Source organism: Vipera berus (assembly GCF_964194415.1).
Source record: "Vipera berus genome assembly, chromosome: 1".
Taxonomy (NCBI): domain Eukaryota; kingdom Metazoa; phylum Chordata; class Lepidosauria; order Squamata; family Viperidae; genus Vipera; species Vipera berus.
Window position 1 is genome coordinate 242397524 of NC_138202.1, and position 18881 is coordinate 242416404.

General features: G+C 35.7%; 1 protein-coding gene across 3 annotated transcripts in view; it reads left to right on the plus strand.

Moving 5' to 3' along the window:
• The window catches only part of ZNF292 (zinc finger protein 292), a 32247-nt gene extending 13576 nt beyond the window's left edge, over positions 1-18671 (plus strand). For 2 of the 3 annotated variants that reach the window (XM_081313019.1, XM_081313020.1), the window contains 4 exons: positions 3472-3674; positions 5169-5305; positions 8346-8487; positions 10614-18671. In XM_081313019.1, coding sequence (XP_081169145.1) covers positions 3472-3674; positions 5169-5305; positions 8346-8487; positions 10614-17744 — 7613 coding nt within the window. In that variant the 3' untranslated portion in view covers positions 17745-18671. Of the gene's footprint in view, positions 1-3471; positions 3675-5168; positions 5306-8345; positions 8488-10613 lie in introns of those variants that run through there. The other variant, XM_081313021.1, reaches the window with a different exon arrangement.
• The last annotated feature ends 210 nt before the right edge of the window (positions 18672-18881 follow it).

Consider the following 18881-nt stretch of genomic DNA (forward strand, 5'->3'; position numbering starts at 1 on the left):
CTAAATACTGTATATGTATGTAGACATTAAACTTTTATACTTTTTCTTAGCCCCTCTTCCCACTTTTAAAATTTATGGAAAACCCGAAAGTAGAATCTTTTTATGGATTATATTTATTCATATTTATATATTAACAATTGAAATGGATGCATTCATTGTTGCTACCACTTCTCACAATTGTTTGATGGGATTTTAATATTGTATTATTTTTCAGCATCGGCTGGCAAGTAATTTTGATTTTGTGAATCAAACTGTCGTCCAACACAGAAACATTACACAAAATCAACCTTTCTAATTAATGTGATTCCAGATTTCAAAGACATGTTTATTACTAATAAGAAATCTAAAATAGGCATGCCTGTTTTTTTATTTAGACTGAGGTTACATGAATTTCCAAAAGTTTTTTTAATGGATTCAGCTTTCTGATATGAAGACATAGCTTAGTGTTACCTTTTTTAGTAAAAGTAATTTAAAAGATCTCAAGTTGTAAGTTTAAAGATATAAAGTGAATATTTATTTTTGGTTCAAGTATTTTTGAGCCATGAGCACCAGAATAGAGTATGATTATTATAAGAACTATTTCTGACTTACAATTTCCAGTTACTTATTCAATTTTTTCAGTACTTTTTATTTAGGATTATATACTGCTCAAAAAAAATAAAGGGAACACAAAATAAGACATCCTACTATTAAATACAGTACATTGTGTTCCCTTTATTTTTTGAGCAGTATATTTCCACTTTATAACAAACTGTTGATAAACTGTTTTTGTGGACTAAGTGTTACCCACAGACATTTTTCCTTTGTAAAACAATTTTTTTGTTATAGTGAATTCTATAGGGTATTGAACAAAAAACATTTTAATCAAAAATATTGACTATTTGTGTTTCTTAATGGATCTGATTCATCCATCATTGTCAAATATAGTTTCACTTTTCAGAAGTTTATAAGCACAAATAATTATATTCCTCCAGAGCTATTATACACAGGGCTGCCTTAAAGAAGCAGTAGTCAAGATTGTAATCAGGATATCAACAGGAGTCTTACAACATTCATTTTGATAACTGTACTTGGCTGCTTGTTTGCTTTTGTGGTGATTCTTATGTTGAAGGCCTAAAAAAGCCTGGGACCAAACTTTTTGCGGATAATTTGTCTCAATTTTAAGGAGATGAATGGAAGCCATTGTTGTTGTTAGCTGCGAAGTAGTGTCCGACCCATCGCAACCCTATGGACAACGTTCCTCCAGGCCTTCCTGTCCTCTGCCATCTTCTGGAGTCCATTTAAGCTCACGCCTACTGCTTCAGTGACTCCATCCAGCCACCTCATTCTCTGCCGTCCCCTTCTTCTCTTGCCCTCAATCTTTCCCAGCATTAGGCTCTTCTCCAGTGAGTCCTTCCTTCTCATTAGTTGGCCAAAGTATTTGAGTTTTAGCTTCAAGATCTGGCCTTCTAAAGAGCAGTCAGGATTGATCTCCTCTAGGACTGACCGGTTTGATCGCCTTGCAGTCCAAGGGACTCGCAGGAGTCTTCTCCAGCACCACAGTTCAAAGGCCTCAATTCTTTGGCGCTCAAATGGAAGCCATTATCTACATGCAATTGATCGTGACATCAAAGGAAAGGGTTTTTTAATAAATAAATAATTGGAGTAGCTTTTCTATGATATCTATTATCTACTACATATTATCAAAATCTTGTTGGTTTTTCCATTTTGTTTTGATATAGAAGGATATAGCTCACTGCTTGAGTATAGTTCTAAGATGAGTATTGCTAATTGTTTTAGTAATGGTTGCCTTTTGCTGGAATGTTTTTGTTAAATTTATTGTTCGTTATCCCAGTATACAAATTTTGTACTGCATACAAAATGTTACATAGTATAACATTTTAACAATTGATTAAGAAACATTTTTATGGCTAGAGTTCATAACTAGAGCCTAAGAGGTGAGCTTTTTTGACACTAAACATATATTTGACCCATAGAGCTGAATCATGATGGTTTTAAACCTTTATTATCATTTTGTGTTAACAGTCAAATTTTAATCTTTCTAATATCTAAACAGTATATCATAATCTTCCTATATCTAAAGTTCATATAAACATTTTCACTTCTATTAAATATTTTTGCAGTTTGCTTTACATTACAGTGGCTGTTAGTGACTGAATAGTACAGTGACTATTTCTAATATTTAAAAATGTTTATCTTATTTATTTAAATAAGTCATAAGACCACCCATCTTAATCTGAATTATTAAAAGAAATATAGGTATTTTTCTTCTTGTTAAGAATCTTTGCAAATCCTGTTTTTATCAGTTTAGTTTTCATTAGATTTATTAATTATATCATGATTGTTTTTTCTTCCTCTACTAAATAATAATGGATTATTTTCCAATTGTAATATTAAGCTGGATAAGAACTAAATCTAGAGTTTGTTAACATTCTGTCCGACAGCAGCCCCATTTAAAATATTCTCTATCTTTTGGAATAGATTTGGGTACAGGCCGGGAGTTCATTACAGTATCCGTTTAGCTGAATGACACCAGTATCTAGCCCATTTATCTAATTTCATCATCTTGCTAAAGTAATTAAAGCAATGGGTTTACCTGTTGGAATATCAGTTTTCATATTATAAGACATCTTAATCCAGCCAGGCTAGGGAAAGTCTGTGGTGCAAATGATTTAATTATTAATTAAAACTATTCTTGGCAGTATAGTTTTGTTCATTTATTGTGTACAGTAGTTTTATATTTATAGATGAGTCATAACTATGAATAAACGCTCTTCAGTTTCTCGTTTATTCTTCCCCCGAAGACCCAATTTCTACCACTTTTTACACATAAATTTACCGATTTATGATATCAACCAAGAAAAATAATCTTAAACTAGCCCATTCATTTGCTAATTTCTGCACAGTGTCATGGTAGCTCAGGTATTTCCTAAACTACAGTGATTATAGCATTTCCTCAGGGAGGCTTGAACCCATACTGAAAATAATCTAAAAATAATTACTTTCAGGTGGTTAATGTCCAAAGCATGTGTCTTTGGATATGGTTTGAAATGTGGTTGGCTCGTGGTGAGGGGATGTGGATTCAGGATTGAATATTTTCTTGGTGACAGTGATAGTTGTGGAAGAGAGTAAAGAGTTGCCTTGGGTAAATTGAAGTATTCGATAAGATATGCTACACTGGGGCAATTAATGCAGGTGAACCACAGGCAGAGAAGGGAGGGAAAGGAAAGCGCTGGGAAGATTTTATATAACTGTACAATTAAGTTGATCATGGCATTGAAGAACTGAGATTCTTGCCTTTTATTCTTAGAACTAAATTTACTGCATCTTGTCCAGGCATTTGGTTTATTGGTCTTTTCTATAATTACAGTTTTTCTAACAATATTTATATTGAATGTTAACAGTGTTATGCAGATTTGATATGCTAATTATATGGGGAAATAATGTTGCCTGCAATGGTCTGTCTTTCAGTGAATAAATTTTTAGCCTTCGAAGGCCCTCTGCTACTGGATATGCGTATTAAGCACTTGATGAAAACAAAGCAATTATCTCAAGCAACTGCCTTAGCAAAACTATGCTCGGACCATCCAGAAATCAGCAGCAAAGGCAATTTTAAGCAAACCTATCTAGTCTGTCTTTGTTCTGGATCACCAAATGAAAAACTAATGCAAGAGGTGAGTATATTGCATGTCTGTTTCTCTCAAGGGGAAAGTATCGGGAAACATGATCTGAAAATTATGAAAGAAACTGAAGTAAGGTCATAAGTACAGTCACAAGTTTCATTTAGTGACCGTTTTGCTTAATGACCATTGCCAGCCGCAATAGTGGTTGCTAAACAAGGGCTACCTATATAAGGCAAAATTGTGGTTTGCAGGAACTAATCTTCCAATTTCTTGCCTTTCTTTTGCAATTGATTAGCAACAGTGTTTCACTACTATTAGTCCTCAACTTATTACCACAGTTGGGATTAGAATTTCTGTCATAAATCATCGCAGTTGAACCCAGTTGTGCAGCAGTGTTTATGTTGGTTGTTAAGGGAACCACTGTAGCAAATCGTGGTTGTTAAGTCTATCCAGCTTTCCCAAATGGGCTTTTACTACAGTTGTGACCAGAATGTCTGTCGTAAGCCATCGGAGTTACAAGTTGAGTCGGACCCACTTTTATGAAAAATTATACTGCAGTCATTAAGCAAAATGTGATTATTAAATCCAGTTTTACCAATGGTTTGTTGTTGTTGTTTTTGTTGTTGTTGTTTTTGTGGAAATGGGCAAAATAGATTGCAAATTGTGATCATCTAACCACAGGGTACTGTAACTAGCCTTAAACGTGAGCCCAGTGCCTAGAGGCCAAATTGCAAGTGACCATCGGGATGTGCGATAGTTGTAAGTGTGAGTACAAGTCATGAGTCACTTAGCCAACTTTGTCATAACTTTGAATCATGCTGAGCAAACAATCATAAGTCAAAGACTATTTCTACTGATTTTTTAAAAAATACTGAAATAGTAAATGATAATTCTGTGTACGGTTTTCTGCAGAAGTACTTGAGATATGAAGTAATTGAGGTAGCTATTGCACTAGGTGCAAAGTGTAGAAAGTGGGAGACTGAATTCTATTGCCACCTTAGGTGCAAAGCCAGATGGGTGGCCTAGGGCCGGTCACACTTTCTCAATCCTAGGAAGCAGGCAATAGCAAACCACCTTAGCAAAATACCTTGCTAAGAAAATACTCCTGGTTGGTCACTAGGAGTCAAAACTGACTTGAAAGCATATTCTCTCCTTTTCTCTCCTCCTTTCACAATACGTATAGAATAACAATTTGGGTAATAGATTTAACATAATATGAATTTGTTTTATTTTTGGAAAATAATTCTGGTTTTACTTCAAACCTAGGCACATGATCTGAAACACCAAGGTTTCATGTGCACTTTGAAAGGCTTGACAATTGCCTCACGAACATTCTAAGGTTATTAGAAATGAAAAATATTAATGTGGGAGAAAAGGAAAATTAATAAATGTGTAATAGGAAGATAATTTGATTAGCTTTTAGTTTTAGTTGTTTTTTTGAAAGTTTTATTTTTGAACGTTTCCAGCATTTTGAAATGTTACTATCAAATTATTGTTCATTTGAAAATAAACATTTTATTGTTCATGATTTGTCTTGTCCTACAGATTACGGATATAGACTGTAAAGATGCTTTGGAAATGATCTGTAATCTAGAATCAGAAGGAGATGAAAAGAGTGCTCTGATTCTGTGTGCAGCATTCTTATCTCGGCAGCTACAGCAAGGAGAGATGTATTGTGCATGGTAGGTTTGAGTTTATTTGAACTCTGTTGTGATCAGCATGTGTCGCATTTAGCAGTAAAATAAAGGCTTTTGTCACCAGATAACTAATGCACTTGGAAATTATTTTTTTTTAAATTAAAGGTCATGTAGCATATTGATTATTACATAGCAACATTAGTTTTGAAGTCTTCAAAACATCAGTTTCTGGCTGTCTATTTTTCATTAAAAATTTAATGTTCTATTAATACATGTTGCAGACATAATTTTTTAATCCTGTCTGTATTTTATGACATTCTTTTTGTGTGGTTATGAAATCTTCTTGTTTCAGTATATCTTTATGGAGCATTTGCTGGTAATAAGCAGACTTTTTAAATAAACATAAACTTATATTAGAATACAGTTAACATTGAAATTTCCCATTCTTCTAGGGTAACATTAGAAAATTTACTTTCAGCATTTAGAAATGTTAAGTTAGTTTTGAAAAGGTTGATTTATTTAACATTTCAGGATGTTTAATGCACTGAAAAGCATGACAAAAATAATGCTTGAACAGCAGTACTGAAGTATGATTTGTGGCTTTCTTTATTTTTTAACTCAACTCCATCCTCTGGAAGAATTTAGATGAACAATATTTCATCCCCTTAAACACAAAAATTAAGTTTTTTTCCTCATGATCATCTTTAGTAATTTAGAGCAAAGAGCACCATAATTTCACAGAGGGGTATTCTTCATTTTAAGGGTTGCATTTTTCTGCCAAATTGCACAAGGTGTTTCATTTATTAATATTTATTTATTTATTAAATTTATATGCCAATAAGTTGACCCTGGAATTCATTCTTCTGTTAATGAGTAGTAGAATGCCTGCAGAAAAATTCTCTCAAATTTTTACCCTACTGCCATCTGAACAAACACTTCAGTGATCTAAAGCAGAGGTTCCCAACCTTTTGGGCACCAGGGACCAGCTCCATGGAGAAAGGTTTTTCCACAGACCGGAGAATGCGTGGTTATGTGTGCTGCTTGCATCCCACGGATGGGGCTTTGCTTGTTTGTGCGGACCTGTTGCTGTACCGGTCCAGAGACCGGTGGTTACGGACCCCTGATCTACTGTGAGAATAAAACACAAAATGCATAGCAGTACAAAAAATATACCTAAACCCACTAACAGTCATTAAGTGGCATTCTACCCCAAGTGGCCTTCAGTAGAGTTCTGTCTTCTGCTTCTGCTTCATGTCTGAACCAAATTGAATTCTGATGAGAAATCATTCCAGAGGACCAGATCTATTACAAATAATTATTCTGATTTTTGACCCCAGAAGTGGAGAACAAGCAACTGCTTCTCCTGGCACAATAAAATTGATTAGGATAACTCCAGTGGAGAGATGTGATCCTAAAGGCAACTTGAGGCTGTATAAATTAAAACCATTAACTTAAATTGCACTGAGAATTTAAGAGGGAGCCAATGCAGGGCCTTCAAGACATAATGTTATCTTACCAAATATTGCCAATGAGTAATCAGGCCATTGCATTTTCTGACAATTAAAACTTCCCACAGTCTTTAAAGATGTACCATGTAGAATGCATTACAGCAGTCTAAGGTGGTGGTGAAAAGAACATGAGCCATCATAACAAAGTTTTCATGTCTTAGATAAGGCTGCGATCTGCTCATCTGAAGTATCTATTACTTCTTTAGAATAATGCAGCCTCGCCCAGAATCATTGCTGGGACCATACACTAGGAGAGGCCCAGTGTACAAACACTAACTTTGTTTTGCTGGAGTTGAATTTTAGTCTATTCTATATCCCATTCAGACTCTCACAATCTTCAGGAGAGATTTCAACAGCAACTGTAGTGCTGCAAGGGGTCTTCAGGTAAAACTGAATATCATCAATATGCTAATGATACCAGACCCCAAATGGCCAAATAACCTCCCCATAGACTTAATATAGATACTAAATAATAGAAAAGGAGAAAACTAATTCTTGCAGCATCCCATCAGGGATCAACCAACTTCCTAAACTCTATTCCTCTAACTGGAACCCTTCACCAAGAAAGGAATGAAGCCACTAAAAAAAGATGAATGCTTCAACTCCTTTAGAAGGTCCAGAAGAATGCCATTGTCAACACTAGTAAGGGTGGTTTGGAGGTGCAAAGTGACTAGGATAGGTGACCAGATCTTTAACGAAGATGATCCATCAAGAATGTGTCTGCCCCATACCTGGGTCTGAACCAGGTAATAAATTTAGTTTAAGTCACTCTGTAATTGGCCCTGAATAATTGTCTCAATAACCTCTGCCAAAAAGAGAAGGTTGGAAATCAAGCAGTAGTCTCCTTATAGCTTCAAGTCTAAGGAGGGCCTGTTGAGGAAGGACATATCAGTATACCTTTAATGGCTGCTGGCCTTTCCCCCTCCCCAGTGAGGAATTCACAGTTTTCCAGATCTTAGAAAATATCCTTCCTTCCAGCTGCCCAAAGGACAGGTACTTAGATAACTGAAAGGGCACTGTACCCACTTTTTAGAAAATTACATGCCAGAAAGAATCCTAGATAATGGCACAGGACAATGCCCCGGTCATGACAAAGACCTCACCCAAGTGGACTCCAGATTCAAGTGAATACAAGCAAAACGTGCTAACTAATCACAAAAGCTCAGTGGTAACTGCTGTGCAGCTGTTAACACTAAAGAGAGTTAACCACCTGCAAAAGAGCTGCTGAATCACATCTTACCAACTTTATTGCTGGAATAAGCCAGAACTGACCATGTACCTGTGTTCAGTGAGATTCCCTCTTGGTTATTGTCCAGTTTTACTTCAAGCACTGTTTCTATTGCTTCATCTTCCAGAGATCTTCTGAGAACAAAGGAGCCCTCTGGGATTGGCCAATAGTAATTTCATCAATAGCCTAAGTCAGGGGTGTCAAACTGCCTGCCCATGGGCCGGATGCGTCACGCCAAAACCGCACCTACCCCACTCTTCCTTGCAACTGAAAGTTAGTCTGATAAACTAATTCTGTGTTATTTTAGTATTAATAAAATAGTTAATATTTTGATAAAATTCTTTTTCAGGGAACTGACTCTTTTCTGGAGTAAACTACAGCAAAGGGTAGAACCTTCTATACAAATATATTTGGAGAGATGCCGTCAACTATCTGTATTAACAAAGACTGTGTACCACATTTTCTTCCTGATTAAAGTAATAAATTCTGAGGTAGATATGTGTAAGATAATTATTTTTATTGCGGTATGAAATTAAAAATAAAATCTGCAAACTGAAATTACGTTGAATGTTAAGATCCCACATGAAGTTAGATAAAAAGGCCTTCTCAGATAGAAAGATGTTAGTTTCTTTTAATGTATTAAGATCTCTTAAGATAAAATTCTTAAAATAAATTATTTTAGCAATTAGATAGAAGCTATAGCTAGGGACCTTTGGACAGTTTCAGATATATACCAGTTGTTTCTTTTGTTGAAAACGCAAATTTCATAATTGTCTTCTGTGTGGCTATTTTATTACTTTTTTCTGAAAACTTCCACAATCCATAGATTTCAATATTTCATTGGTGAAAAATGTACTTGTCAACTTACTGTTTCAGGAAGCTAAGAAGTGGACTCAGAGATGGAATGCCAGTGTTAAACCTTATGTTGTTTGCTTAAACCAATGCTGCCCAAACGTTTTCCTTCATTATCCAAACTATTTATCAAAAGGTCTTACCAGATGAGTCACAAATAACATCCATTATAACTTTAAATAGTCACTGAATGAATAGTCCTAATTGAGAACTATCTGTGTTATAAAAACAATACCATTAAATGATCTTTGAATGATCAATTACCTATTGGTAATTTCATCAATTTTCATCTTAATAGGAATAATTTGGGAGAATTTCAAATCTATTTTAGTAAAGGTGGCAATCTTTAAGTCAGTTTAAATGTTCTTCTTGTGATGGATAATGGGCCCAAAGAAAAACCATTTTTACCCATATTTAGATAATTTACCCAAGTGACTTAAATTCGTTATGCCCATTCCATTGGGCATATTTCAGTAGCAATCGTCTGTTGCATAAATATATTTCTCCTTGTACTTCTCTGGACAGAGTTTATTTCTCTATTTGTTTATGTGTATCCTGCCTTTATTATTTTTTACAAATAACTCAGGGCAGCAAACCTATCCTGTTTTCCCCATGTTGTTGTTGTTAGCTGCGAAGTCGTGTCTGACCCATCGCGACCCTACGGACAACATTCCTCCAGGCCTTCCTGTCCTCTACCATCTTCTGGAGTCCATTTAAGCTCACGCCTACTGCTTCAGTGACTCCATCCAGCCACCTCATTCTCTGTCGTCCCCTTCTTCTATTGCCCTCGATCTTTCCCAGCATTAGGCTCTTCTCCAGTGAGTCCTTCCTTCTCATTAGGTGGCCAAAGTATTTGAGTTTTAGCTTCAGGATCTGGCCTTCTAAAGAGCAGTCAGGATTGATCTCCTCTAGGACTGACCGGTTTGATCGCCTTGCAGTCCAAGGGACTTGCAGGAGTCTTCTCCAGCACCATAGTTCAAAGGCCTCAATTCTTTGGCGCTCAGCCTTTCTTATGGTCCAACTTTCACGGCCATACATTGCAACTGGGAAGACCATAGCCTTGACTATACGCACTTTTGTTGACAGGGTGATGTTTCTGCTTTTTAGTGTGCTGTCTAGAATTGCCATGGCTTTCCTCCCCAGGAGCAAGCGTCTTTTAATTTCTTGGCTACAGTCCCCATCTGCAGTGATCTTGGAGCCCAGGAAAATAAAATCTGTCACTACCTCCATTTCTTCCCCATCTATTTGCCAGGAATTGAGAGGGCCAGATGCCATGATCTTGGTTTTCTTAATGTTAAGTTTCAACCCAAGTTTTGCACTCTCCTTCTTCACCCGCAACAAGAGGCTCTTTAGTTCTTCTTCACTTTTCCCCATAACAGCAACCTTTTGAGGTGAATAGGTTTCAAGAGTGGAATGTACCTTAATTATTATTGACTGTACCAACTCAAAAAGTTGACATTTCTTCTTAGTGATGACTGCATAAATAGAATATTGTTGATAAAGACTTTGCTGAAATGCATATTTGTTATAATAAAGTTAATGTTTTACATAAAAATTAAGGGTATTTCTTAGAATGAGTATTAATCCCAAATAAATGAAAATCTGAAATGAACATTTCCCCCTTTGAGATAATTAACACTAAGAATTCTTAATGTTATAGTTAATTAATGCAAAATTAATTGAAATAAAAATCAAAGCTTATATGCATTTATAAATTTAGGAACTGGCATTACATTTATAATATAATCTGTTTCTTGCTCTACAGATTGATGCTGCTGGTCTTGCAACCTGTATTGAACTTTGTGTGAAAGCATTACGCTTGGAAGCTAGTGAGAATACAGAAGTTAAAATTTCCATTTGCAAGACAATATCTTGCTTATTGCCTGATGATTTAGAAGTTAAACGTGCTTGCCAACTAAGTGAATTTCTTCTTGAACCTACTGTGGATGCATATTACGCCGTAGAAATGTTGTATAATCAGCCTGACCAGAAATATGATGAAGAAAACCTTCCAATTCCAAATTCATTACGCTGTGAGCTTTTACTCGTATTAAAAACTCAGTGGCCTTTTGATCCAGAATTCTGGGACTGGAAAATGCTAAAACGTCAGTGTCTAGCGTTGATGGGAGAAGAAGCATCAATTGTATCTTCAATAGATGAACTGAATGATAGTGAAATGCATGAAAAGGTAGAGGACTGTCAAGATGAGAACAAAGACACTTCAGCAAATGGGCTTTCTGGGTGTTTCGATGAAGCTACAAACTTGCTCAGAGGCATTAGAGATAAGAAACAGAAAAACAGAGAAATTAAAAAATTAAGGGAGAGGGGATTCATATCTGCTAGGTTCAGGAACTGGCAAGCATACATGCAATATTGTGTGCTGTGTGATAAGGAATTTCTTGGACACAGAATAGTCAGGCATGCACAGAAACACTACAAGGATGGGATTTATAGTTGTCCAATATGTGCACAAAATTTTAATTCTAAAGAAACTTTTGTTCCTCATGTAACACTACATGTTAAGAAATCCAGTAAGGAAAGACTAGCTGCAATGAAACCACTGAGAAAATTAGGAAGGCCACCCAAAACAGCAGCCGCTGGTATAAACAGAAAGAACAATACCTTAGTTAAGCAAGAACAACGACACATAAAAAAGAACAGTCTTTATGCAGCAGACTTCATTGTTTTTAATGACAACGATGGCTCAGATGATGAAAATTATGACAAAGACAAACCTTACATTCCAGAAGTAATTCCAGTTCAAAAGCCATTGCCTGTCAATGAGTTTACTTGTCCTGTTACCTTGTGTAAAAAAGGCTTTAAATACTTCAAGAATTTGATTGCGCATGTAAAAGGTCACAAAGAGAATGAAGAGGCTAAACGCTTTCTTGAAATGCAGAGCAAAAAAGTAATTTGCCAGTACTGTAGGCGACATTTTGTAAGTGTTACCCACCTTAATGATCATTTACAAATGCACTGTGGTATCAAACCCTATATTTGTATACAGATTAAGTGTAAGGCTAGCTTTAACAGTTACGCTGAACTTTTGAGTCACAGAAAAGAACACCCAGTCTTTAGGGCAAGATGCATGTTTCCCAAATGTGGGAGAGTATTTTCAGAAGCATATTTGCTTTATGATCATGAAGCTCAGCACTATAATACTTTCACCTGCAAAGTTGCAGGTTGTGGGAAAGTTTATCACTCACAGAATGATTTAGAAAAGCATATTGAAGATCACACTAAATCTGAAAAAATATTACAGTCTGATGGTGATAGTAACTCTTCTCAATCTTTAGAAAATAATGAAAATAATGAAGAAGTCCATCCAGAAGAGACGCTGGTGCTGCCACCTGACAGTAATGTAAATAACTGTGCCAAAGTAGAAAATTATGTCGCAGATGAGATCCATGATGAATCACTTGAGTCTGAAAGTACAAAACTGTCAACCAATGTACTGGTGCAGCCTAATTCAATCTCCATTGATAGTGGGGAACAACTTTTAACTACTGCAGCAAGGACAGAATCATTGGGTCCAGCCAGCAATGTTTTGATGCCTCTTCTAGGCCAAAAAATTCGAGAGAACATGGCAAAAAAAGGAAAACTACCTGCTGTAAATATTGCCGTAGATGTTGGTGCAGCTGTCATCCATCCATTTTGCTCAACAGTTGAAGATACTTGCAGTGACCTTTCTGTTTTCCCTGAAGGGAAAGAGGATGATTGTGTTGGTGAGGCTCAAACTATTTCCGTGAACTCAGCCAAGCTTGAACCTGATGCTCTTGCAACAAAAAGTCAAGGAAAAGAGAGTAGCCCTATGTCCCTCGGCACGCAAAATCAATTAGAGTGTCAGAATTTACTTTCTCCAAAGCCTCAGCTTGGAGAGAGTGTTAGGCCAGCTGCTAATCTCTATAATCAGCCTCTGAAGAATTTAGGAGAAATTTCACTTGCTTCTCCCCAGAACAATGTAGGCACTACTTTTTTACCCGTTGTACCTTTAGCAGCTTCAGTTCAGAGGTTTACTTGCCAGGTTGAAGGATGCACACGAATCTACAATTCTTCTCAGAGCATCGGAAAGCATATGAAGACAGCACATCCTGATCAATATGCTGAATTTAAAATGCAGTGCAAGAATAAGAAGAGTAAAAAAATAAGTTTGCAAAACCTGCCAAATGATAATAAACCAGTTTATTTTTTACCATCGCAAGTATCTACTCCTGCTACTGATGCTTTTCCTCAACAAACCAAAACTACCTTAAATCCTACTTGTACAAGTCAGCTGCAGCAACTATCAAATGTTCTTTTTCCAACACGTTTGGAAAATACAACTAACTCACTATTACCAATTGTGGAGAATGTTGGTCTCTCTTCTCATATTAAAAGTGAATCAGAAAACGCTTTAAGCTCTCAGTTGGCAGGCATGTCTAGTGGAACTTTACCTTCACAGATGGATGACTTAGAAAAGCCAGTTATGCCTCTGAACATCGACAGTGGTTCTGATCCTTTTCTTCCTTTACCAGCAGAAAATGGGCTCATTTCTCTTTTTCCTTCCCCAGCTCACAACAGTCCGAGTTCTGTCTTCTCACAAATGGAGAATGCCAATCATTTTTCCTCCCAACTAGAAGGAAATACAAATTCTTTTTCAAAAGAGGAAAGTGTTGACATACTCTTCCCTTCACAAATAAATAATGAAAGTAACTTTGGTGAAACCACTTCACAGCCTCTTATATCAGAAAAAACAAAAAAGGATCGTAGGCGAGGTGCAGATGGGAAAGAGAAAAAGCCAAAGCATAATAAGCGGGCAAAATGGCCAGCAATTATTAGGGATGGCAAATTTATTTGTAGTAGATGTTACAGGGTTTTTTCCAATCCTAGATCACTTGGTGGTCATCTGTCTAAACGATCCTATTGCAAACCTTTGGATGAATCTGAAATTTCCCCTGAAGTTCTACAGCTTAATGGACAATCCTCCCTACTTGCAAGTATGATTCTTTCTTCAAATGTTTTAAGCTTACAACAGCAACAGGATTCAACTTACAATCCAGATGCATGTTTTAAGGAACCATCATTTCTACAGCTGCTTGCTAATGAAAATCGGCCAACTGCCATTTTGCAGAATTTGTTTCCACGGACGAATATGACAAGTTTTAATCCAAGTGAAAATGAGGAAGGAAATGAAATTATCAAACAGGCTTTGGAAACTGCAGGAATTCCAAGCACTTTTGATTCTGCAGATACATTACCGCATATAATTACTACCAGCTGTGTTACTAGTACTACACAAATAAATACAACAGTTTTACCAAATCCAGGCATATCACCTTCATTACCAACAAGTTGCAACCCATCTACCTTGCTCGCAGACCAAAACAGAATACTTAACACCAAAATTTCATCAGAAGAATGCAACAGTTTACCTGTGTTTTCAGATGATTTAATACTTAAGACTATTGAAAATGGCTTGTGCCCTCATTTGATTCCTAATTCTACTGCCACAACTCATAATTTGGGAAACAGTCTGCCACGTGTTTCAGTCATAAGTAGCATTAAAAATTCAGAAGTGTGTAGTTTGACTAAAAAAGAAAATAGCAATTCAAAGAAAAAGAAGAAAACACCTATTCCTTTGGTTGTACCTCACATTTCACAAAATTTGGTAGTTAATGATTTAGCAGGTTTAGGGCTTATCACTAGAAATGTTGAAGGCAATATACAAGCAGCAGAAGAAAATTTTCAGTCAAATGTAATAGCAAATAGTGAAACTCAAGAATTAGTGGAAAATCTTACACAGAAATTAAGTAATGTTGACAGTGGATTAACAGCAGATATCAAAGAAAACTTAAAGTCAAATGAAAATCACATAGAAATTGTTCCCTTGCCATTGAAAAATGAAAATGGCGATTCTCAGGTTACTCTGGAATGTTGCCTTCCAGAAAAGTCTAATTTTGAGATTTCAAATGATAACATTGTTCAGAACTTTGAGAAAACTCTTGAAATAATCAAAACAACTATGAATTCTCAGAAGATAGAAGTTAAAAGTGAAATTCAAGAAATATCCATTGAAGCAATACGGAGCCCACAAAACAATACTGCTCAATGTGTTTTTGAAAATCCTGCACAACTCCCTAAACCTGACTCTACTCAGTGTATAACATATATACAGAATGTTGCCCTTGCTAACAGTAATCAGCCTGAAGCCTCTCATAAAGATGATATTCAACTAATGGAAATTTTAGAAGGCTTGAAAAAGCTGAATTTAGAAAATGAAACATCAAATCAAGTACTAGATAATATAACTCATTGTCTTCCAGCAAATACCTTAATGCCACAAGTCCTTATTCCAGGTGTAACAACTGAGGCCACATCTCTTGTCCAGACAGTTTCAGAAACACATCCTATGTTTGTTGAAAAAGTTCACAAGCCATTTACGTGCCAGGCTCCAAGTTGTAATTATAGTGCCATGACAAAGGATGCATTATTTAAGCACTATAGTAAAGTACATCAGTACACTGCAGAAATGATTCTTGAAATTAAGAAACACCAGTTAAAATATGCTCCATTTAAATGTGTTGTTGCTAACTGCCCCAAAACATTTACAAGAAATTCTAACCTCCGGGCACATTGCCAGCTGGTACATCATTTTACAACAGAGGAAATGGTAAAATTAAAGCTAAAAAGGCCTTACGGACGACGATCCCAAAGCAAAACACTAAATGTGTTACCAAGACCTAATGAATTAAAAAACATGCCACAAGTGTTAATAGAAAATAAAAGAGAATCGCACTTGACTAAGGAACTCGATCTAAAGGAAGAACCAGTCATGGAATCTATGAAGGTTCCAGAAAGATTGATACCAGAAGCAGCAAAACCAGAAAATACGTCTGATAACTCTGAAAAGTTAGTAAAACTCTCCCAAATAGTTCCAGTTCCTCTAGAAGTTCATAATGTATCCATACTTCATAATAATCAAGTGCAACCCAAATTACGTAAGATCAGAAGGTATAGGAAAGAAGAAGAAAAAAAGAACAAAAAGCCAGTTCCCAAGCCTTTGGAATTGCCCACTAGTTATAATCCCTATAGACCTTACAAGTGTGTGCATCAAGGTTGTTTTGCAGCTTTTACAATACAACAGAATTTGATTCTGCACTATCAAGCTGTACATAAATCTGACCTACCGTTATTCTCTTTAGAGGCAGAAGAAGAAAGTGAACCAAGTAAAGAAGAAGAGGCTGGTAAGGAAGAAGAGAGTGATGCAATTGAAACTGTGAAAGAATTTAGATGTGAAGTGAGAAATTGCTCTAGGATATTTCAAGAAGTTATTAGTCTTATTCAGCACTACGTGAAACTTCATGAGATGACTCTTGAAGAAATTGGTAGTATGAAGTCATCCTTGGATGTTGGAAGATTCCCCTGTGATCAGTCTGAATGTAAATCATCATTTACAACCTATGGTAATTATATTATTCATCTTGAGACAGATCATGACATAAAAATAAGGCAGAACAAAACAGAAGATTGCATGTACAAATGTGATTGTGAAGGTTGCGATCGTATTTATGCAACAAGATCTAATCTTCTACGGCACATTTTTAATAAACATAATGATAGGCACAAAGATCATTTAATAAGACCCAGGCGATTCCTGACACCAGGTCAGGAAAATATATCAATTAAAGCTAATCAGGAGAAAGTCATGAAAATTAAACATAAAGGATTAAAATACAGGACAGGAAAAAATGGAAACAGAATATCAGTTAGAGCGAAGCGAAGAAGAGCAATAAATGTAGAAGACAAAAACTTCCAACTAGGTCCAATTGATGAAAATCAAGCATATTCTTTAAAGTGTGGAAAGTATATTTATTCCGTAAAGACAAAAGACGATGCTTTATCAGAATGCAGTAGCAAATTTATTGTACAGTACCCATGTATGATAAAAGGTTGTTCATCAGTTGTTACAAGTGAGAATAATGTAATTCGGCACTATAAATGTCATAAATTATCTAAAGCATTTACTTTACAACATCGGGATCTCTTGATTGTCTCAAATATGCATGCAAAGCCTTCGGGAAAAGAGGCTTTCTCACAAAACGAAGCAATTGAGGAGAGCAAGATTTGTGATGTAAAAGAAGTGCAGCCGCCCTTGCCAGACTCTTGTGAGGACTTGAGATTGCCTCCGCTGGTGATGCCAAAGGAACCAGAAAAGACTGAGAAGGATGAAGTGGATGAGCTTGCAGAACTGTTTATTACCAAACTTATTAACGAGGATCTAGCAAGTTCGGAAAACTATGTAAAGGCCTCTTCTGATGTAAATAATGACTGTCAAGAAACCAGTTCTTCTCTTTCAGAAAAGCAAAGCGTAAACAGTAATTTTAAAAGAGTAAACAAAGAAAAAAATATATCCCAAAGTAAAAAGAGAAAAGTTGAAAAGCAGGAAGAAATCTTGGCTGTTGAATTAAGCAGTGTGCACAGGGAAGAAGAAAGTGCTGTTGCTGTTCAAACTGTTGAAGAGCAGTCCTCAACTTTTGATTGGAGTTCATTTAAGCCCATGGGATTTGAAGTATCTTTCCTCAAGTTCCTTGAAGAATCTGCCGTGAAGCAGAAGAAAAACACAGAAAGGGGGGGTTATAATAATTGTGGAACCAGGCGGAGTTCTCATTCTAACTCAAGAAAGTCTCATGAAAAGAACTCTGTGGTGAGAACACGATCATGTTCAGAAAGTGAAACTCATGTACAGTTTGCTAATCCATCACAATTTCAGTGTAGTGGTACTGTAAAAATAGTTTTAGATAAGACTTTTAAAGATTGCACTGAGCGTGTATTGAAGCAGCTTCAGGAAATGAAACCTATTGTTAGTCTGATAAGACTTGATGGACATTGGGAAGCGAAACTAGAGGTTACAAAATAATCAGGTAATATGAGCGGGCTCCTTGTTCTGATCATTAATGTATATCTGTATCACATTTTTTTTATTTTGAGTAGGAAGCCATTGAGCATGATGCTATTTCTTAAAGTGTTGGGTTTTTTTGGGTTGTTTTTGTTTTTGAAGTGATTTAACCTAGCAAGTTCATGACGGTCGTCATGTAAATTTATTTTTTATCCCTATGGGACTTGGAACAGAATCATTGTTTCAGTTTTGTAAATAATTGAACAAAACCTCAATTTTTTTATCAAAATTTGTCCTTTTCCATGACTGAAATCTTTGTGAATTGTCTGTGGTATCTTTCGCCGGGTCACTGCTCATATATAACAGTACTTTTTATTTGTAGATACATTTTTGTACATATTTATTATTGTAAATCATTTGCTGCAAATGGCAGTCTGTAAGTCTGAAATATTAAATGACACATTTATATTCAGAATTTTAATTTGTAACTAAGTGATCCAGTTTTTAAAATGTTCTTTTAAACTTAAATCTTTTTGAAGTAAAAAATACAATAGGTGAGTTTACCATATCCAATTTATTTTGCCTAAACTGTGTGTATAAGAGAAAAAGTTATCAGATCACATTTAAATGGTTAAAATACATACTGACACAGTTGTATTTGTAACTGCAAGTGTCCAATATTATTGGATGGTATTCATATGTAGCTAACTCAAAAGGTTTTCCTACATGCATATACATTGCTTTTAAACAGATTGAAAACTTCCACTTCCATAAAATGATGGAAATGTAAATTTTAAATAGTTTGCTGATAATGAAAATTTAAGCACCATTTGGTATTAATCCATCGTGAATGTGCTAGAAAATTAGTAATGTGGAGCAGTGTATATATTTGAGGTGGTGATTTGTGAAGTAGCCCAGTATTGCCTTAAATAAAATCACATTTCATTTCTTGTTTTTTTACATTTTATCTTACAAAAGTCCTTTTCCTTTTGAAATTTTTGATTGGTGTATAGAGTAACTTCTATAGCACTGCTTTGTAGACAGTGCTTTCTAAAGAATTTTGAAACTAATTTTGATTTACCACCTTTATATTTATTTGTAATATGTGTTCAAGGTAGCATTAAAACGTAAAAGTGCTATTCAAAGAAGATCTTCAGA